At 35.2% G+C, this 23,267-nt stretch overlaps 2 protein-coding genes and 1 long non-coding RNA gene across 8 annotated transcripts; 2 read left to right on the top strand and 1 right to left on the bottom strand.

The window, feature by feature from the left end:
* Window positions 1–378: 378 nt before the first annotated feature.
* Window positions 379–5,949, bottom strand: LOC132705911 (uncharacterized). 6 transcript variants are annotated; one of them, XR_009619532.1, is made up of 4 exons: window positions 5,850–5,949; window positions 894–1,034; window positions 636–806; window positions 379–575 (listed from the first exon to the last, which is right to left on the bottom strand). It is a non-coding gene; the product is annotated as an uncharacterized LOC132705911 (long non-coding RNA). The 6 variants fall into 6 exon arrangements; XR_009619530.1 differs by having other exon boundaries at window positions 894–1,023; window positions 5,798–5,921; XR_009619529.1 differs by having other exon boundaries at window positions 894–1,164; window positions 5,798–5,919.
* Window positions 5,950–6,053: 104 nt separating this feature from the next.
* Window positions 6,054–7,683, top strand: LOC132705968 (lethal(2)neighbour of tid protein). Its single transcript, XM_060676964.1, has 2 exons — window positions 6,054–6,386; window positions 6,438–7,683. The coding sequence occupies exons 1-2, from the start codon at window positions 6,119–6,121 to the stop codon at window positions 7,577–7,579; spliced, it is 1,410 nt and encodes a 469-aa protein (XP_060532947.1). The 5' UTR covers window positions 6,054–6,118; the 3' UTR covers window positions 7,580–7,683.
* A 759-nt stretch (window positions 7,684–8,442) lies between these two features.
* Window positions 8,443–22,132, top strand: LOC132705848 (eukaryotic translation initiation factor 3 subunit C). Its single transcript, XM_060676772.1, has 12 exons — window positions 8,443–8,579; window positions 8,633–8,739; window positions 8,792–8,924; window positions 8,972–9,140; window positions 9,192–9,313; window positions 9,367–9,716; window positions 9,903–10,309; window positions 12,315–12,684; window positions 14,062–14,465; window positions 18,479–18,818; window positions 21,563–21,727; window positions 21,961–22,132. Exons 2-12 carry the CDS (start codon window positions 8,650–8,652, stop codon window positions 22,048–22,050), a joined length of 2,640 nt encoding a protein of 879 aa, XP_060532755.1. The 5' UTR covers window positions 8,443–8,579; window positions 8,633–8,649; the 3' UTR covers window positions 22,051–22,132.
* Window positions 22,133–23,267: the final 1,135 nt, after the last annotated feature.

Below are 23,267 nucleotides of genomic sequence, written 5' to 3'. Positions count from 1 at the left end.
GTCGCATTCAGCGGACGTAGCAAAGCGCTCCCGATACGTAGCGGTACCGATGGCGATTGGGAGCGTGTTGGACATTTGTATTTACATAGCGGAAACGTCCGATGCATCATGCACTGCAAATCCAACATGTTTTGGAGTGGACGTCATTTTTAGTAGCTATCAACATTTTTTTTATTGATATAATAAATAAATAATATTAATTAAAAGCTTATAATTTGTTTTCATTTTAGAAGTACCAAGGCTAGGAAGTCAAAGAGTTTAATGTTTTATCTACGAAGAAGGCTGACAAATATAGAGGAAGGTCGAGTACAAGAAATTAACCTCTTACAAAATGCCATTGGAAGAAGTAAGGAAATCCAGAAGAAAAGAAATAAAATGTTGCACTTATTATGTGTATTCCAAAAAAAAGCAATAATTCAAAAACATATTTTTATTTGTTATAAGAGCATATTTGCTATTTGGTTCCTTTCCTCATTTCCAACCTCATCTGCAATATCTACTTCCAGGTGTGGTAGCTGCTCTTCTAAACATATCAAATGTCTCGCTGCTCCGAAACATGCTGAATGTGATAAATTCTAAAATAGACCTCTTTCGATAAGTTTACAAATGTCTTCCAATACTTTGGTATTGGACACCTTGATTTCCTGCTAATTCCAAACCCATTTGACTAAATTATCCTCCCTCATTTCGTTTTCAATTAAAATGTCCATAAGGTTCTTTCCAGTAATTTCTGATGTAGGTACTACAGTACAAAGACGTTTCCACTTTATTAACACATGTTACATCAGCAGCACTGCACACAAAGACTGAAAGAGATATACCTTCAAAAAACTCTAAATCGCAAAATCAACACCCAAACAAAAATAAAGACACCATAACCTCTACATACATACATGTTTCCAGTCGCTACTGCTACGTATCTTCTTCTTCTTCTTCTTGTCAATATTTTGGCTTTGCAACTAGGCAGTCTGCCAGCTCATTAGGGGAGTCAGCTTGACGAGCAGAGCTCCTGGGAACTCCTATCTACTTTTACCCTTAGATGTTTTATTTTATTTACTTTGCTCAATAAAGAATAAATTATTCGGTAATGGAGGTATCTGTTAGTAATACAAACATATGCGGGGAAGAGGGCATAGAGGATGGATTTGTTGGAGATAATGGATTCTGAAAATATTACTGATATATATTACGTTACAGTTTAATTTTATTAAAGTTTAAAAAGGAAATTATGATATCTGTAATCTTTTTATTGGGTTTAATTAGAACAGCAGAGATGTTAAGAGGGGCTTTGATGCCCAGTTTTATAAAAGAATTGTAGATATCAAGATCGGGTATCTCATTTATAGGGCATTCAAAGAACATGTGGTTCAGGTCCTCAATCTTTCCACATTCGCAAAATGGGCTATCGTTTATACCTATTTTATAAAGGTGCTGTTTAGTAAGGCAGTGTCCTGTTCTCATCCTTGTAATAATGGTGACATGTGTTCTGTCTATATATTCTTGTCCGTCAAACCATTTTTTTTTGGAAATTCATTTTGAATATTAGCATAAGTCTTGTCCTTAAATTTTAATATATTTTTCCAATGTCTGTTGTGTTGATCTAGTATTTTTTGTTTTATGATATTAAGAATTTCATTTTTATCTAAGTCAATGGTTTTTGGAATATTTAGGCTTGTACCTATTTTTGCTAAAGAGTCAACAACTGAGTTACCTACTATGTCTGAGTGTCCTGGGATCCAAGCTAAAATAATGTTATTATCATTATTATTAACTAACTATTAACTATGAGTTGTTTGGTCGTAAGAGTTAGAAATTCTGAAGCGTATTTAATATTGTTGGTATTTAATTTTGTGATTGCACTGAGAGAGTCAGAAAATATTATTCCATTTTTAAGATTTTTTTTCAAAATAACCGTAACCCCTTCATATATTGCTATTATTTCTGCTGAAGTTATACTTATTTCGTTTTGTAGTTTTGAAGAGAATTTGTAATCTATATCAGGAATGTAAACCCCAAGACCATTACTATTACTAATTTTAGATGCATCTGTATATACGAAGTGAAAAGTGTTTTTAAATTTTTCTGTGGCAAGATTGAATTTTTCTTTTATGTCAGGGTCAGATTTTTTTATATTTAAGTTTAATGTTTTTATAGGGGTTATTTGGTTAAAATAATCAAACTCAAAACAAGGCGGAATGACTTTTTTATAGATTTTATTCTGATACGGGGGTGATTTTCGATTTTTACAGGGGGAGGAGGAATTTTACGAGTACCCTTTGTGAACCAAACGCATTCGCATTTCTGAGGGGAGAGTTGAAGGTCGTTATTAAGTAACCATATGTTGATTGTGTTAAGAGCCTGATTAATTTTAGAAGCCATAGATATGATATTGTTCCCTTTTAAAAGTAAAGCCATGTCATCCGCATAACCTAGTAATATGAAACTTTCATCTAACATATTAAAAAGATCTATAGTGTATATATTGAATAAAATTGTACTTAAAGGTGATCCTTGTGGTAATCCTGATGTGGAAAGGCCTGGACCAATGTAAGAACCATCATTTCTTTTTGTATAAAGGAGTCTGTTTTCCAGGATTCTAAAGATTAAATTGCTAAGCTCTTGTGGAATGTGTAATGAGTTTAATTTGTTATATAGCTTTTATATATTAACAGAGTCATAGGCCGATTTTATATCTAAGAATACTGCTAATACTGTTTCTTTTTGCTTGAAAGCTAGATCGATGAAAGATGATATAAATGCAATGTGTTGATACTAATTCCCATTCCCATCTGAAGCCTGTCTGGGACCAGTTAAATGATTTTTTTTTCTAATAACCACTCTAATCTATTCTTAATCATAATTTCCAAGAGCTTGATATAGCATGAGGACAGAACAATCGGTCTATAACTATTCGCCATGTATGGGTCTTTATTGGGTTTTAGAATATTTAAAAAGTTATATTTTTTCCAAGATTTCGGGAGAGATTGTCCTTCTAGGCATTGCTTATTGATTTTAAGCAGCCCTAATTTTATATTTAAGGGCAGATTAAGAATCATTTTATAAGTTCCTTGTCTAACCCAGGAGCAGATATATTTTTCTTAAATAGGACATTTTCTAATTCTTGTAATATAAACGGGTTTAGGTCCTCTATAGGACTTAGAGTAAAGCCTGGAATCACATTATAAATTACCATTTTTTTTAAGATTTCATTACGAAGGTCGTCATCGAGGATAGGTCTATTGGAGTGTTGATTTATGCTCGAAAATTTTTTTATTTTTTTCCAAAATCTCTATTTAATGACGAACAGAATTTTATGAATTTATTGCGTTTTCTTCTGGCAATTGCAATATATTTTTTTGCTTGTATATAGTTTTCAAGTGTAGGAGCAATTTCAAATTGTTTTAGCTTTTCTTTACGTTGTTTGACTATAAGAATACATTCCTCGTCCCACCAAACATTCCCCGTTTTACCTTTTTTGTTTGTTTTCAAAGGGATAGCGATGTCTGCCGCCGAATTAATAAGGGTCTCTATCTCTTCGAAAGTCATATCAGTTTTGTATTGTAAAGAGTCTAATATAGGTTTGTCTCTATATAGTCCCCAATCTGCTTTTCTATAATTTCTGACCGATGAAAAATTATGTACAAAAGAATTTTTTGAGTAGGATTCTCTATCTTTAATTACTGTCATAGTGGGAAAGTGGTTACTGTTGCCACAGTCCGGCAAGACTCTCCAGTTTGATGAATAAGCTATGTCACTACTGACAATCGACTATCGCACTCATTTTCTGATTGGGAGGTTGAAGTAGGGTTGAAGAGCCATCATTTAGAATTACAAGCTCTTTGTCAAATAGGAAATCATTAATATGTTTGCCTCCATTGTTTGGAGTACAATAATCCCAAAGGGGATAATGTGAATTTAAGTCTCCCATCAATATAGAGGGACCCTGAACATTAGAATAAAGCTCCTCTAAAAATTGGGAGTTGATATTATTATTAGAGTTAGAATAAATGTTGATAAGATTAAGTTCATCAATTTTAACTATAATATATTGAACTTGGTTATCGTTAAATTTTTTTATTTCTCTGTATAAAAAAATGTTTTTTATGCAAGTTGCTATTCCCCCATATCCATCATCCCTGTCTTGTCTAATAATATTACACGATTTAACTGAAAATTTTTTTTCTTTATTTAGCAGGTTTCATTTAAAAAAATAATATCGGGATCCTGTTCCCTGATTGATGAGATTAGTTCCGATCTGTTTGAATTGATACTTCTTAGGTTCCACTGAAGTATTTTTAATTTTGAATTGAACTTTATTTGGTTATATTAAAATTTAATTAAAACAAGGGTCGTCAAGATCCGTATAATTACTTAGGTTCATATAGTTAAGGATAAAGTTTTTAATTTCATGTTGTTTTTCTTCTGGTAAATTTAAGACTAGCTCCTTAATGGATATATAAGTAGGGTTATCATCATATCGTTTTAAATTAGATGTACTGGTCGAGGGTAAGTTCAGAGGGATGTCTTGAGGGGCACTTTTACTTGAGGCATTTATTTCTTTGGTAGTTCTGGAATGTTGATTGTAGATTGGGTCGTCAAATATAGGGGAATTTGTAGCGTGTCTTCTTTCCGGTCTAGAATTAGGAAAGTAAATATTGTCGTCATGGGACTGTCTGTCATAGATTTTGTGGATCAGTCTTTTTTTGTTGGGTTCCCCTGAGACCGTTTGTTGGTGAAGTCTGCTAGCCGTCTTTGGGAAGGGGATATAGTGTATGTGTAATTATCATTCTTGTTAACCGTATTATTTCTTAAAGAAGGGAATTCGTTTGGTTGGTATGAAAATACTTCATTATTATTGTAGGTTTTAGCGCATAGTTTGTTGGCATCATAGACGGTTAAGTTTTCGTACGTCATAATCCGTTTAATGTTTTGCTGTCGTTTGAATTCGGGGCAGCTTTTCGAAGTAGTGTGTTCATTTCTGCAGAAATGACATTTCTGGGTACACGAGTATTGAGTGGGGAAGTCTGAGCTATCGTCGGTTTCTTCATTGTCTGCGCAATTAAAACATTTTTCCCTGCCTTTGCAATTTTTCCTGGTATGTCCGTAGAGTAGGCATTTATAGCATTGAGTGACAGGGTGGATATAAACGTTTACCGGAAGGGGAAGGTCATAAAAGTAAATGTGCTTTGGTAGAAGAACCCCTCGAAATGTGAATAAGAGAGTACCGGTTGGTTTATACTGAGTCTTGTTATCTACAATTATTTTACGATTAAGTCTTTTGGCTTGAATTATCTTTGCTGAAGATTTGCATATATTTTCAAAATTATTTTCGATATCTTCATCTATATCTACGTCCCTTACAATACCTTTACTTGTGACAAAATTAAATGGAATGAAGACCTTAAAACCTTTGTCTAAAATATATTGGTTTTTTAGGAGATTGTTGGCTGCTTCATATCTAAAAAACTCTATCGCTATACGGTTTGTACCTTTGTTGTGAATTTTTTTAACGTCCTTGAGATGAAGGTTAAAAATTTCTCTTGCTATTTTAAGATTGTTAAATCTACCTATATTACGATCAGATTTCTCCGCGGATTCAATATAGACTATGAAAGGGCCAACATCTTCGTTTTCATACAGAATAATTTCCTTTTCAACTAGTTCATTAATTTGAGAGCCATCTCCTATAATTCTTTTAATTTGTTGGGGGGTGATATTTCCCCAAAGACGTCCATTTGGACAGTTCTCTTTAATGGATTGTAATTTGTATGCTGATTAGTTAGTTAATATAACTCACCGGTAAAATAGGAACACGTGTTAGTGGGAGAAAGAGAATTAAGAGCACTAACCTCCCTATCTGAACACCGAACCTGAACCGTACCGCTACGTCTCGGGAGCGCTTTGCTACGTCCGCTGAATAAGACCAAAGCTGATTAAACTGAAAAATTTCTTCTCCTTTATTTCTATCGGCCGAGTTTATTAGGATCAATCGGCTCAAAAATTATTACCGTTAAATAGAAAAGAAGAGGATAATATCCCGGTCTCCGAAAATAACCCTTGGAAGCGAACACCCGATCAAATTCAATCGGCGATGTAAGCGTATCAGATAACGCTTAAAATGGCACCGCCGAAAATTAGACACGCGGGTAAAAATCAGACCCCGTCCGACGACAACTGTAAAAAGTACCTGAACGCGGCGTTCTTAAAACAGATCGTCTTCGATCCGCACCACTTGGGGCCAGTATGTCTTTTTTTGTTTCTATTCGAGGCCGCTTTGAACGTGTATATCATAGAAAAAGTAAAATATACGGAAATCGACTGGGTCGCTTACATGCAAGAGGTCGAAGGATTTTTGAACGGTACTTTGGACTACGAGTACCTGAAAGGTAACAGGTTTTATTATTTTTGGTTAGTATAGTTCTAAGTATAAGTTTTAGGTGATACGGGGCCGTTGGTGTATCCTGCCGGTTTCGTTTACGTATATGCGGCCCTGTATTACGCAACAAGTCATGGGAAAAATATATACTTGGCCCAGTACATATTTTTGGTGCTCTATTTAATACAGACAGTTTTAATACATCGAATTTACAGGAAAACGGCGAAAGTGCCGCCGTACGCTTTGGTCCTGGCCACCTTTACATCTTACAGGATCCATTCGATATTCGTTTTGAGGCTTTTTAATGATCCAATCGCGGTGTTGTTGTTCTATGTAGGTCTCAATTTTTTTATTTCTGACCGATGGATTCTGGGAAGCGTTTTTTATTCTCTCGCGGTGTCCGTTAAGATGAACATACTTTTATATGCCCCTTGTCTCCTAGTCGCCTATTTAACTAACCTAACCTATATGGAAACCTTAGTCAACTTATTTGTGTGTGGTTTTGTGCAGTTAGTTTTGGGCGCGCCTTTTCTGTACGACAATCCGTGGTCATATATTAAATACAGTTTCAACTTCGGCAGAGTTTTCGAACACAAGTGGACTGTAAATTACAGGTTCTTAACTAGAGACGCGTTTGAGCACAAATATTTCCACATCGGATTATTGGTGCTGCACACATTTTTGCTAGTCGTGTTCCTGCCACTTCTGAGACGGTATTTGAGTAGTTACGCCAAACTAAATTGCGTGACGGGCGGCCTAAAAGCTCAACTCGAGCAAGAGCGACACAGAAGGACTCTGGCTAAGAAAAAAGCCAACGATCGTCTAAGCAAAAAAGAAAAAATGCTGTTAGATGCCTTCGACAACCAATTAAGACGAAAGGAGGAGGATACGTTCGAAGAAACATCGAAATTACAAGATAAACTGTCGAAAATAGCGCAGCTTTTCGTCTTACCGTTTTTCGTTACGAATTTGATAGGGATCGCGTGCGCTAGATCCCTACATTATCAGTTTTACAGTTGGTACTTTCACAGTTTGCTTTATCTGGTGTTTTGCACGGAATACCGTAAACCATTTCGTTTTCTATTGCTGGCCCTCGTGGAGTACTGCTGGAATGTTTATCCTAGCACGAATTTGTCAAGCGCTTTGTTACATTTATGTCACGCAAGCTTGCTTTTCGGTGTTTATAAGACGATGAGAGCGTGAGCAACGAGCACAACAATCAAATTTGTCTTTTTGATATTTTAAGACGGTCTAGTATTTTTTGTAATGGATGTGAACTATTTTGGCAATAAATTTGTTTTTTATTCTGCTTGTTTTTATCTAAACAATTACAGAAATTTACGCCGATATTAATTATTGGTTCAAGGCATATCGCATTTACTTTGGTTAATTTCTCGGAACCTTGTCGGGCCATTCGGCCAAACAAATCAAATTCACGTTACTTCTATTGCTACCATTCCTATTCGTTAATTCTGAATTAATTTAGTAGAACCGGAAATTGTACCTCCTACATCACACCCAGCTGCCAAACTGCTATGCTTATTCGATTTAATAAGGAAACTATGTAAAATATCAAAATTGTGGTCATACAACTCCTCGTTTCATTTTTCATGAAAAACTCTTACGTCTCTCCAAACTAAAAAAAAATTGCAATCATTCCAAAACATAGAGTAATAAAATTCACATCTACTTTTGAACGGAAAAAGCCCGGTGGACACGATGCAATATAATTTTTCAAAGAAACTTCCACAGGCTTACTGTAATATTTTTTAGAAAACTTGTGGACGGTTTTTGTTGAATCCAACTGGCTAACTTTTCGCCAATCATCAATCATCGACTCAACAAAAACCGACGCAGGAGGAATCCAGAAGTTTTATAAAAATTTTGCAATTTCTACATGCATTTTTAATGTACAAAAATTGTTGACCGAAACCTGTGTAAATAAACCTACTGTCCCTTCGTATATTTTTACTTGACAAAACTAATTGGATCACTCGACCAAGATAAGTCGTCTTATTATTCGGCATAATAAAAGAAGGCTAAAGTTTTTTGCTGAAACGTGGACAGTCGAAACGAAGATGAATTTCTTTGGTTACAATTATCGCAACCAAGAGTGAGTAACTTTCCTCGAATTTAGAGGTTTGCGATACTGCGGGTATTGTATTTTAGTGGGGTTCCAGTGTTTTTAACTGCTTTATAAAAAGTGAGTAATGATTTTAAGGGATTTTTTTCTTGTGAAAAACATATTTTTTTAAGGTAAAAAAGCGTGTGAAATGAGTAGATTCTTTGCTGGTTCAGACTCAGATTCCGAGAGCTCTTCTGGAGAGGAACAAGTTCAACGTCCGCAGGTTCCGGTGTACACCGTATGTTCCATTATTTCGGTTCCGATACTGTATTACTATCATATAATTTCAGTTCAGCGATGACGAGGAGGAAGTTAAGCGCGTCGTACGGTCCGCCAAAGAGAAACGCTATGAAGAATTGACCAACATTATTAAACAAATTCGTAACTACAAAAAAATCAAGGATATGTCCAGCATGCTTAACAGTAAGATGAAGTGTGTAGCGCGCTTTTTTCTGAATACTCATTTTTAGGCTTCGAGGATTTGCAAAAGGCTTTTGTGAAAGCTGCGCCAGTGATTGCAAAAGAGGAGAATGGTCAGATCCCAAGGTTTTTTGTGAGATGTTTGGTTGAGTTGGAGGAATTCATCAACGAAGTTTGGGAAGATCGGGAAGGTCGGAAGAATATGAGCAAGAATAACAGGTAGGACTTCGAATTAAACAAAAAAAAATACATTATATTAGTTCTTATTAGCAAATCCTTGACTTCGATGAGGCAGAAGTTGAGAAAGTACATCAAAGATTTTGATGATGAGATAGCAAAGTTTAAGGAAAATCCGGATCAGCCTGATTATGACGAAGAAGATAATGATAAACGTGAGTTTTAGTGAAAAATGAAATCGGAGTTTAAGTTGTGCTGCTGTTTTTAGAGGAAGTCAAATCAGACTCGGAAACCGAGCACGTCAGCACTCAATTTATGAAAACGCCGGCGGTAAAGGAACCAAAAGAGAAAGACGAATCTTCCGATTCGGACGATTGGCCGTCCGATTCCGATTCCAGTTCAGACTCTTCCGATGATGATGAAGGCAAATACACCAATATGAGGGAGAGGTTCTTAAAACGGAACAAAGAAGACGACGAGGAAAAGGAGCGCAGGAAGGAAGAAAAACGCAAGGAGAGGAAAGAGAAGGAAAGGCGGAAGTTAAAGCGTGAGGCGGAAGAGGAGGACGCGGATGGAGAGGGATGGGAAAAAGTGAAATACGGAATCGCCATACCGAGTGTGAGTGGTGCCATCTTTATTTTTGTCTTTTCTCTGTTCCACATACTCTGTTCTCTGTAACGGACATTCAGTAGGTTTAGGAAATCTGATAATATTCGAGGGATTAAAAATATTAATTTCTTCGAAAAGAGACAAATCAACTTCTAGGTTGGCAATAGTTTTGCGTTTTTTTTTTTTATAATTTAGGAAAAGCCCAAAATGTTCGCCAAAGACGCCGAGATCGATCTGAATTTGGTAATAAAAAAGCTGAGCGAGGTGATGGCCGCGCGGGGTAAAAAACGCACAGACAGACGCGAGCAGATCGAGCTCTTGCATGAGCTGCAGGCAATCTCGGACCAGCACAAGCTGGGGCCCGCCATCTTCGCGAAAATCAAATTCGCCATCATTTCCGCCATCTTCGATTACAACCCGAAGATTTCGGACGCAATGAAACCCGAATATTGGAATAAACTGCTCGATCGCATGTCCGAGATGCTCGATATCTTGTTGGCCAATCAAAACCTCACCGTGTCCGAGTCGGTGCTCGAGGAGAACGAGACTTTGGACGAGCCCCCATACAGAATAAGGGGCTGCGTCCTGACCGCAGTTGAGAGGTAAGTTTGAATGAATGAAAATGAACATATTGAATGAAAAAGTGGTAGTCTGATTCAAATGCAGTTTACCGTGAGGAACCTTCCCTAAATGCTATGGTAACCACGTAATCATTGGTGTAAATTGAAATATTCAATAAAGTAACCTCTTGTGCATTAAATAAAATATATATACTTATAATAATAATCTTCATTTAATGATACAACAAAGGAAACAGATAGGAACTAAGAAATGGTTGGGCACTAACACCTACTCAAAGGCTATACTTATCGAGTAAATCAGTTGAGATACTCAATCGAAGGCTGAAATCTGGTGCACCATGTCTGTAAAACCCGTCAAATCTGTGAAATTTTTATAATTTTGACTTTTGCGCATTTTGGGTTGATAAATCATCTTTAACATAAATTTCTTAGACAACTCAATCCCAAAACATTGACTGTTTTGACATTAACTATTTTGACCTTATTTGTAGGTTTAAGGTGAGAATTTGATTGCGTGTTAACCAATTTTCACAAATAGCAGTTAGTAACTACAAAGCATTAAAATTAATAAATATACAAGCATAATTGGTGAAACTAATAATTCACTGAAATTAAATGAAAACTATTTACGGATATCGCCCTTTGTTCGTTTGTTGAATTCAACCAATTCAAATGGCATTTTTAAGGTTATAAGGTAATGAAGCACAAGCGCCGCGAAGCGAACTTTGAATCTTGGCAAATATTATGATAAACTGAAAATTTCTTTGAAAAATTTACTTTAATTAAAATTTTTTTACTCATATAAAATTAAGAAGAAGAAAAAATAAACTAAATTAGGCAAAAAAAACAAAAATATCTTTTAAAAATTAGTGGAGTTTATGAAAGTAAAAATTTTAAACTCACACTGTGAATACTCTCTGACTTTTTGAAAAAATATTTTAACTTTTTTTTTTTTCATATACAAGTTTTATTCAGTATTTTTTTAATTAAGACAGAATACAAACTTTTTTTGCATAATCTAAAAATTATTTTTCGAAATTGGTGAAACTTGGAAACTGAAAACTGAATCCAGAGAAATCCTTGAAATCTTGTATACCAATTTTAGATGGTGAATAGCCTCTCGGGTCACAAAAATAGGCTTGAAGCCAATCTTCCCTTTCCAGGATGTCAACCACGTCCTCCACTACTTTTCCAACTGCCCTAATTTTCTAACCTTTATTTTTCAATGAATGCGATATCTTTACCCAAATCTATAATTATGTTACAGTTACTAACGGTTTTTTGAGCTTCCCTTGAAAATTCAATGTGTTGATATCAGCATGTTTCAATCAAATTTCTGAATACCATTTACCATTACTTACTGTGTCTTAAGTTTCTGTATGTCTGTCTGTGACAGTATATATGCTGTTCTAAAAATTGGTTCCCAACGGAAACCAAAGTTTGCGTTGAAAATAAACGAAACGCCAATAGAAATCGACAAACACGTTCTTAACCTCAGCAAGTATTTCAACCATCAATCGACCTACCTCTTTTTTAGACACTTTTTTTTCATTCCATACAGTAAAGTTTTTGCCTAAGTTCCGTAAAATCTATGCCTAAAATTGAGGAACAAGAAAAACGTTAATAGAACAGAACCTAACTGCAATTCTAAAATCATTTTAAGTGAAAAGACGATTTTTATTGGTTCCGTGATAATTTATAAAACAGCGCCACCGTACTGTGACTTAGACAACAACGTTGCTGTTTCTGTACGACGTTGTCACATGATAAAAGTGCATTTTTTCGAAATTGCAATTAAAATAAAAAGATGTACATGTAATTGAATAAGTTCTGTTCGCTTACATCGAATGAAATTTTAAAATGTATCTATCTTTTTTTTATACCTGAAAATGGTATTGTGTATGTATAAATCCTTTGAAAACTGCAGGGATGCTTGGCAACATTTTTTGTCGAGATATTCGTATACCGTTAAAATGAAAACATGAATAAAAATGAGCCATTTCAAAAGTGTAGGGTCGATTTATAGGTTAGACGACGAGTTTACGAAGTTATTGAAAGAATGCGACCCGCACAGCAACGAATACGTCGAGCGTTTGAAAGACGAGACCCGAGTGTCCGACATAATCGACAAAACGATGAGATACATGGAGAGAACGAACGTGCCGTCGGAGCTGTGTCGCGTTTACTTGAGGAAAATCGAGCATTTGTATTACAAGTTCGACCCGAGGGTGTTGCAACAAAAGGCAGGTGAGCTCTCCAAAGAGGTCGTCACTTCAGTCACTGAGATGGAAAAACTCTGCAAGTACATCTACGCGAAAGATAACACTGACAGGTTGAGGACGAGGGCCATCTTATCCCACATGTACCATCACGCTCTGCACGACAACTGGTTCCAGGTATATTTAACCAATCTAACTGACTAACATTTTCCTCATTTGTAAAAACCAGGCCCCAGAGTTTTACACCATGACTTAAATCATTCAGGAATATAAATTCTTATATTTATATTAATTCCTTGAGGTGTTTAAAACTTAATTCTAGAAATTACAGTAATAACACCACCGGTTATTATAGTAGTCTTGGTATAATGATTTGATTTGGGTATGGTAAAAATTCTGACCCTATTGCGCGAATCAGTGATTTCCAGGCGAATGCTCGGACGTCCGCTTGATTTCGCGCGAATTACAATAATTTCTCATGATTGCTCGAGATCTCGTAGGATTTAACGTAATTGCTCATGTAGAATTTTATTTAGCTATCATAAATACACAGATATAAAAGCTCAATCAGATTAAATTAGTTCGCCACTATTTGGTAGTTTTAAATGTTTAATTTTATTTATTAATTCTGTGATATGAGCTTTTAATAAATATTTTTTCAAAGAAATTTTCACAGGCTACTGTAATACTATTTACAAAACTTGTGGATTCCTCCTGCGTCGGTTGTTGATGAATTGAAATTGCTGAAACTGACAGCTGCAACTTGCACGCATTGTACTCTGTACCTGCAATATATATAGGGAGGACGGGGGCGGGGCTAAAGGAAAGGGGCATGTAAGCTATAAGCAACCAAACAATCTTAACAGTGACTCAGGTCTTTACCTTTCAACAATATCGGTCATCAGAGACAATGTTTGTGTCTCTCCTTTAGCTCCGCCCCCTCAAGCTTCGGTTAAGCTCTGAAGAAGCCAACAGGATGATTGGCCAAACTTACAAAACTTAGCAAGTCAGATTCATCAACAACCGACAAGGACGAAGTGTCTTTGAAAAGTATTTATTCAAAACTTCAAATTAAAACATATTTAAAAAAGTTTTTATTCAAAGCTTCAAATTAAAAAATGTAACAGGTGTTTTTCTTCAAAGCTTAAAAGATATAAAAAGAGTTGTCATTCAACCTTTCAAATTAAAAGATGTAAAAAGTATCTTTTGAGGTTTGAAGTTGACGCCATGTTGCTGGTTCGAGTGGTCATTCGAATATCACATTCAAGCTCCAATTGTGACAAACGCCTTTTTTAAAAACATTTCTCAATGTTTATTTACTAATTCAGTGGAATTCTTGTTGGTAAAGTTAGTTAGATATTACCCAAGGGGTCTTGTTGGATAACCTGTTTCTTGAAGTTTGCCTGTTTCTTAGTTTTGGCTGTGTATTTATTTAAAGCTTCAAACCAAAAAGGTATAAAAACTATCGTGTTTGCTCTGATTTTGACGATCTCCTTTATTTTAAAACACCTGGCGCAAGATATCACGCACCAAGGTAAGAGCGAGTTGTCGTAGGCACGGGATTTGGTACTAATGTCCCATCTGCAAGAGACGATCCAGCACTCGGATCCGAGCACCCAAATCCTTTACAACCGCACGATGGCGCACCTCGGGCTGTGCGCGTTCCGCCACGCGAATATCAAGGACGCACACAACTGTCTGGTCGATCTGATGATGACCGGCAAGCCGAAGGAACTGCTCGCTCAAGGGCTGCTGCCGCAACGCCAGCACGAGCGCAGCAAGGAGCAGGAAAAGATCGAGAAACAGAGACAGATGCCGTTCCACATGCACATCAACCTCGAACTGTTAGAGTGTGTGTACCTGGTGTCTGCCATGCTGATCGAAATCCCGTACATGGCCGCGCACGAGTTCGACGCACGCAGGCGCATGATCTCCAAGACATTCTATCAGCAGTTGAGGTAATTGAATTTTTTTTTAGAGAAACACAAAGAACATGTTATTGTTAATACCGATTGATATTGTTACTCGTTCTTAAAACTGGACAGACTGCAGATATTTTTTAAAAGGTCTGCTCGCAGAAGAGATGGAGATGCAATTTATTGCAAGTGTGAGCATCGACATCAACAAAAGTCGTTGGTCCACTCGGAATTTTTGCTTTAAACGCCATTTGAAAACGTTACTTACTTTAATGGTTTTTTATTAGACATTTTTCATACATTAGCGCTATTACGAACCTGATTAAGTTAAAGAAAAAGCCCATCAAAAAGTATAGAACAACAAAAAATGACTGGTGATAGGTCTAACCCTTGAGGTAACCTTGGTTTGTCAATCTTAGGGACTCCATAGAGATGAGGAAGTTTAAAGTCGTATGGGGTGACAAATTTTTTCCGATTTCAGATTCGAGAGAAGAAGCCTTAATTTTCCATTATTACAAACCTACTCACACAGACCAAGACCTTAATATCACCTCACCATCTAATCTAAAAATCATCGGTCAAATCTTGCTTACAGAGTTGTAACACTATCGTAACCCGAGTTACCGGACCTAGACTTAAAACACGTTCTCTTTTCTCTAATAATTTCTATTTGGAGATATTAAATGGTCAATCACGAAATATATTTCGCTACAATGTTCCAAACAAAATGAGTCTGAAAGCAACCCCAAACTTAGCACTGTCGTCCTTCCTTACATTGAAAACATCACTGACCACATATCAAAAGTTCTTAAAAAATATAACATCAAAACCAGATTTAACACTTGTCCAAAAATTTCTCAACATCTTCACTCCGTCAAAAAGAAAATTCCGTTTGAAATACCAGGAGTTTAAAGCATTGCATGCGTATACGGCAAAGAATGCATTGAAGAAAAAAGACGAAAAATATAAACTAAACTAGACTCAAAGAACATCAAATCTTATTCGTCTCAAACTAAAATTCTTGTATGTAATCAATTCTTCTACGAAAGAAAAATAAAGGAATCCATATAAATCTATATATTCATACGCCTCCTTTAGCTCCGCCCCCCTCAAACAGTGTATAAGCAGGTACAGAGTAGGACACGAGCCAGTTTCAGTTGAACTCTGAAGAAGATGACAATATGATTGGCAAAACGTTATCAAGTTCTATTTATTCACAACCGACACAAAAGGAATCCGAAATATTGGTAATAATATTATAGTATTATATAAATAATGAAAATATTACTTATATAATATACATCGTTTATTTAAAGAATTATTCAAAATTGTTTAACAAAATTTTATGATTTTTGTCATAATAATATTACTTAGTACAACTTACAGCCTTAATTTTTCGAAAATTGTATTTGAATTTTCTTATATTTTTATTACCTTAAGTTATTTCTGTCAACAAAGTGGTTTAATTTTTTCCAATTTATCATTTCTTCCACCTCTTTAGTAGTTTTTTTATTGATTTATTGTTAATCTTTCATATTATCACACATTCCGCATGCCTTTACTACCGTTAGTTTTGAAGATTTAGTCAATTACTTCATTTAATTTTGAACTCGGTACTTTTTAAAGCCATCCTGTATACATACACGCATTCTTGTGCAAATTGATTGTCTCAACTGTTAGAAAGAGGCACATTTTTTCGTAAAATTAATAATTAAAATTTTTGCCATTTCGTAAGAACTTTTATCTATCCAAGATGTCCATAAAAAAATTATGGAAAAATATGTTTTTTTTTCATATGAACATGGGTTTTTAAAAATAACATCATGACATAAGATAAAAAGATAAATAAGGTAAATGAACTCAAACGGGTTTATGTGAAAATCGCTCATGTTTTTTTGTTTTAAAACTCAAATTGTTTTGGTTTTGGTTTTTGTACATTTAAGAGAATATAGAAATAAATGCTTTTAAGTGATGAATTATTATTATTATTGGGTTTTGTTTTGTCCGTTTTCTGTAACATTAACAAACACCTTTTTTTTTAGTTAAAATCTAATTAAACTTCTTATTTTTTTATACAATTTGTATATTATAACAGATAAACTACTTAAATGGACAACTAGAAAAAGTTGTTCACCTCAAACGGAATTTTGTATTTGACGCATTGAAGTTGTTGAGAGATTTTTGGACAAGTGGTAAATCTGTGGTAAATAATTAAGAATTATGATATGCGGTCAGTGATGTTTTGAACGTAAGAAAGGACAACTGTTGCTTTTGGACTTATTTTCTTTAAAACATTGGGGAGAAGCATATTTTGTAATGGAACAGTTAATATCCCTAATGTGGAAACTATTACAGAGTGGAGAAGGTATTTTAATTCAAGGTTCAGTAGCTCGGGTTGAACTACAGCTCTTTAAACAAGAGAGTTAATAACCGATTTTTGGACAGGATTGTAATGCGACATTATGGTATCGGTCTGTCTGCGCAGGTGTGTAAGAATGGGAGATTAAGGTTTTTTCTCAATTAGAATCTGTGATAAAGATTATCACACCCCCAAAAATTCCTCGTCTCTACGGACTTCCGAAGATCCACAAACCAGGATTACCCCTATTGTCAGCACCATTGGTTCTCCAAGATATTCTCCAGCAAAATTCTATATTTTAAACCCTTTACTGAGGAAACTGATAGTTTCGTACTTAATTCCTTTCACTTCATTGAACAATCAAAAACCATTACTTTAGATCTATATGATATTCTGGTTAATTTTGACGAATTTTGCGAACGAGTGCGCTCCGTAAGTTGGGTTAATTTTTGCTTTTAGTAATTAATTTTTAATATTTAATGACGGAATGTATCCTTATTTTGTGGATTGAGCGTTAGACGCACACCTGATACATACGAATAAAAGTAATGTTATTTAATATATATTAATAAGATCTATGAAAAAAGAAGATTTAATAATAATTAACGTAATCTAATTACAACGTAGATCAATACTTATAGATTGATAGATTAACTCTAGAGTACTTTTTACAAAACTTCTGGATTCCTCCTGCGTCGGTTGTTGGTGAATCAAGCTTGCTAACGTTTCAGTCAAGTTCCGAAGAAGCCAACAGGATGATTGGCGAAGCGTTAGCCAGTTCGACTCACCAAAAACCGACGCAGGAGGAATTCAGAAGTTTTGTGAAGAGTATTACAGTAACCTGTGGCAGTTTCTTTGAAAAATGAATTACTTCACATTTAAGTTATCTCCGTCCGGAAGTCGAATTAATACCCGGGTGAAATTGGGCGCCAGAAACTTCTAACTTTATTCATCGATGATAGAATTTCCCGAGGATTAGCTAAATACTAAACTCAGCCAAATTAAATAATTCACCCGTTACAAAGCTCCGCCACCTTCCATCTAAGACCAAAATTATGGAAACGCTACGTGGATGATGCTGTTGTTATTTGACCTCATGGTCAAGAATCCCTCCTAGATTATCTTAACCATTTACACTCTATCCACCCTAACTCACGTTTTACCAATGAATTAAAAACTAATGATATTCCTATTAATAAAAAATCAGACCTAACATTGGGTCAATCTGTTTACCACCAACCGGCCCTAAAATCATCAGTCATCAACTCTCTTGTTTACAGAACCGTATCTACACCCGAGTCACTAAACCCATAATTACACTTTAGATCTGCTCTTCTCTCTAATATTAAGCGTTCCATCACAAATTACATTTCACCACAACCTTCCCACGAAAATGATTCCGACCGCAACCCAACACTAGCCACTGTTGTTGTTGTCCTTAATTACATTGAAACATCATTGACCACATATCAAAAGTTCTTAAGAAATATAACGTCCAAACCAGACTTACAACTGGTCCAAAAATCTCTTATCTTCGATCCGTCAAAGACAAAATCAAATTTCGTTTGAGATATCAGGAGTTTGCAGCATTCAGTGTATATGCGGCAAACAATATATTGGAGAGACTCAAAAAACATGAAAGAATTTACGATTTTTGTCCCTAACATGACGGTGTAACGTAGGTGCGTTGTCGCAGGTCATCGGAAAGACAGAGTCTGGTCGGACCACCGGAGAGCATGCGCGAGCACGTGGTAGCTGCCGCGAAAGCGATGCGCAACGGCAATTGGCTCGCCTGCAACAACTTCATCATCAACGACAAAATGAACACGAAAGTGTGGGAGCTGTTCTACCAGGCAGACGCAGTGCGAGCGATGCTCACGAAACTGATCAAGGAAGAATCCCTGAGGACGTACCTGTTCAGTTATTCCCATGTGTACGATTCGATATCGATGCAGACTCTCGCCGACATGTTCGAGTTAGAGAAGCCCGTCGTTCATTCCATCATTTCAAAGATGATCATCAACGAGGAACTGATGGTGAGTAGTCATCAGGACATACGTGTTTAATTTTTTTTTTGACCGCTCCATCCCACTTTTTACGTAATTTGAAATTTTAGCTGTAGATTTGATATTTACTTGGTTTATGAGTATGATATAGAATATTTTTTTAGTTTCCACAAAAATGAGGACACTATACCAATATGGCGATAAAAACAATTTTAATAAATCAAAATTAACTCTTACAAAGCCAATAAAGAATAAATAAAATAAAGAAAATTAAATCTTAGTTTCATAGAGAAAATATTTTGAGTTTAATTATTATTTTTGAGGAATCAATTACTATTTCTGGTATAAATTAGGCTTTCCGAAAAATGAGTAAAAATTTCTGAAAAATATGTCAGAATTCGTAAAAAAAGTAATAATTTGTGAAAAATAATAATAATTTCTTGAAAACTAGTAAGCATTTCTCTCTTAAGTTAATATTTCTGAAAAATAAATCAGAATTTCTAAAAAGTAAGTAATATTTTTTTTTTAAATAATTCATAACTTCTTGACAAGTAAGAATTTATCATTTAAGTTAATCTTTCTGAAAGATAAGTCAGAATTTCTAAAAAATAAATAATAATTTTTAAAAAATAATTTATAACTTCTTGAAAACAAGTAAGAATTTCTCACTCAAGTTAGGATTTCTGATAAATATGTCAAAATTTCTAAAAAATAAGTAATAATTTCCGAAAAATGAAACATAATTTCTTGAAAACAAGTAAGAATTTCTCACTAAGGTCAGTACTTCTGAAAAGTAAGTCAGAATTTCTTGAATATAAGTCGGAATTTCTGACACAAGTCTGTCGTCAGGAACATGCGAATGGAAACATCGGATATACAGAGTAAATCGTAAACGACGTGCGAGATATTAGACTTTTCTTGAATATAAGTCGGAATTTCTGACACAACTCTGTCGTCAGGAACATTGTGAATGGAAACATCGGATATACAGGGTAAATCGTAAACAACGTGCGAGATACTAGACACCAAAATATTTGGATTGAGGTCAACAAATGTCAGTTTCGGAGATCCAGGATATTCAATGGTTAAAAAAAATTGGCAGTGTTCTTTTCCCATTACAATTAAAATTTTAAAACTTATTTGGACGCACTATTTACTTTCGTATTTTTTTTTATCTGTCGAAACGTAATGGAAAGCTAAAATTTTTTTTTTCATCGAAACTGAATATTTTGGAGTTAAAAAGGTCGATGTATTTTTTCATGAATTTTGTTTATAAAAGCTTAATAGATGAAAAGGTACTAGGAAAAATAAAAAGCCATTATTTAACAAATCTGGTAATAGCAGTAGAAAAAATCAAATAAAATGTTTGAATTTCATAATATTTTGGTGTCTAGACCTCCACATCTCGTACTTTGTTAATCGCCATGTGTAAACGCAGAAATTATGAAAAATGTTGTAGGGAGAATTATCCCGATTAAATTCTTATAAATCTTCGAAGCAAACTGTAACCCGAAATTTGGCTATTCAGAAAAACGTACAGGAAAGATTAAAATGCAGTGGATCCTACCGACAGACCACGAGGTTCCGTCGTTCCGCCGGAGAATAGATCTGGCTTGTGTCGTTTGGAAGGTTACTCAATTCGCCTTCGCAGCTTCGTCGTCTTCTTGCCTCGCGCACGTTAAACGGAAGAAACACGGCCGGAAAAAAACCAGGGAAAACTATCGCGGCCGATAAAACTCGGACCACTCGCTCGGTACGCCGTTCGCGTCTCTCGTTCCGTACTTCCGCGTGAAATTAGCGCAGGATCCCTACGATCAGTTCTGTACGCTACTTATGTTTAAAAACTAACAATTTACTGTAATAACCCGAAGAGAAAAAAAAGTTTGTATGTTGTAACTCCCCGTTGTCACCAATAAAGAGAAAAAGAAAAAATTAAAATAAATAAATAAAAATAAGACATAAACATAATTTAAATGTACATTTCTTAACACCATGTATATTTAATGTTTCGATTTGCAGTCTACCTTACGAAAGACTTACCTCAGAAATTCTGATTTATTTTTTCAGAAATTCTTACTGATATAAGAAACTTTGACTCATTCCCACAATCAATCTAAAACCGATATTTTGGTTTTAGTCGCTTTTCAACTTTTTAATGAGAATCCTTCAAAAATACTAGGAAAAAAGTTTCTGAATCAAATCACCACGTACACAAATAAACATTGTCGTGTACTCCCATTAACTGACCTTAGACTCCTTAGAAGTTTCCCTGCACTTAACTCAAATATCCCTGGATGGGTTTTGTTGAAATTCATTAATTATTTTAATTAAATTAACATTGTAGAGTACAGTTCCGAATATTTTTGACAAAAAAAAATGCGCGCCGCTGACAACAAATTCTTATTGGTTTCTTATTAATGACATTCTCCAGATTACCTGGATGGAGGTAGTTTTATATGTAGTGATAAAAGGCAGACTTATCCGTAACTAAATTACAATTTTTTATGCCAGTGGCGGTCGGAGGCAAAGTCTTGCGAAAGTCTTGCTTATTTTTCCTACACAATTAAAATATGAAAAACCATGTAGACCAAGGGGCGAGATCAAATATTTTACGCCTTGTTGTCGCCTGTTTTGCTTGCGGCTTTCTGTATTTTTGATTGCGTAGAAATAAGCAAGTATATGGTTAGTTTTTGTTATTCTATTATTGAGTTGATGGAGAAAAGAGAGCATATTAATAATTATACTGATACCTAAAAATACGCGTACGTTTTAAGGCTTCCCTGGACGATCCGACGCAAACGGTGGTGATGCATCGCAGCGAGCCGTCGAGGCTGCAGTCGTTGGCGTTGCAGCTCGCCGACAAGATCAACAATTTCGTTGACTCGAACGAGAGGATTCTGGAGACGAAACAGGGCAACTTCTTTTTGCGCGCCAATCAGGTAAGGGAAGCTATTTTTTAGGTTATGTCATGGAAAGACAATGAGGTTACAAAGCGTAGAAAAATCTGAAACTTTGTTGGATATGGATTAAGTAAAAATGAACACTACTAAGACCAAAGATTAACTCTAACGCAAAGGTTAAACTACAAATTAATTTTATTATGTGTTGATATGATCTCGAATTGCAGTTCTTAACGAAACTATTGCTAATATATACATTTTTTCTAATTTAGAGCAACTTCCGGGGCGAACGTCAAAACTACAGGGGTGGGAATCAGCAGAACTGGGACAGACAACGCAGAGATCACAGGAAAGATTATTAAAAAGTTTTGAGATTTCTTTGTTTTTTTTTTTTCACACCCCTTAATGGGTTGTAATCGTTCCATAATAAATATTTACAGAATATTTTATTCTCCTGCTTCTCCTAATTATTTAGTAATATTTCATTTTTTATATGCTTTTTATTCTTAGCAGCGCAGGGTTATAGCGGATTATAATGGAGAAAATCTAGCAGTGGAACAGGCTCGCGAGACGGTTTTAATTAATTTTAATGAAATAAAAGTTGGTCTCCTCCAGAAATTTATTAATATGGCAAGAATTTAGTAGCATAATCACCTAAAAAAAAATAATTTAAAAAGTTCATATAAAAATCCTTCCTTTTGGATATAGGGCGCGAAAAAAATCGTTGTTTCTTCTTAAAAAAAAAACTTCTAGATATTGCTTTGAAACTGGATAGGTATTGTTGCTACTTAACTTTATTAACGTATAGAATAGATATTTTTTTACCAGTGGCATTTGTTATGTAATTTGAATGAGAAAAGAGGTGGTCTCTTCAGTTTGCGCAACTAATATCTGGAGGTTTGCAAATTAAATTAGGATAATTCGCGCTACTTAAATTCGCTTTTACTTACATAACAATTCCAGAAGTTATATAATAGGTGGTCCTATTTATAATAGAGAAACTTTAGTGGCGTATTGATCAGATAAAAATGACTATTCTTTTAAGTATGTATATATAAAAAAATTCTTCGTTTTGGACATGCAGGGTGCGAAAAAAAACGTTTATACATATTTCAACTCCAAAAACTCCGAGGCGGCAATCAGGTAAACGATTTCACCGGCTGGGATACTGCGCATGGACATGAACATAATATCTAGTATAAATGTAACATGGCAGAAATAAAAAAATGGGCCTCAGTCCTCGGCAGACCTTAGATGGTCAGAGGCTGCTAAGAATCCTCGGGTTGCCTATTAAGGTTTGTACCTGGAATGTGAAAACTATGTATGACGCAGGAAAGATACTCAATGCCATAAAAGAGATGGATCGACTCTCGATGGACGTCATGGGAGTCAATGAGATATGCTGGACCGATTCCGGTCAATGTAGTATAGAAGATCATAAAATATATTACTCAGGAAACACCACGGGACAACACGTTAACGGAGTAGGTATTATACTAAATAAAAACATCGCCAAACATGCTACAAATTTCACCCCAATATTGGAGGGAATAATAGTCATTCAAATTAATTCCTTCCC

Source organism: Cylas formicarius, unplaced genomic scaffold (assembly GCF_029955315.1).
Source record: "Cylas formicarius isolate icCylForm1 unplaced genomic scaffold, icCylForm1.1 PGA_scaffold_8__14_contigs__length_24414737, whole genome shotgun sequence".
Lineage (NCBI taxonomy): Eukaryota > Metazoa > Arthropoda > Insecta > Coleoptera > Brentidae > Cylas > Cylas formicarius.
The sequence above is the reverse complement of the archived record's forward strand: the minus strand, read 5'-3'. Positions and strand labels throughout refer to the sequence as shown.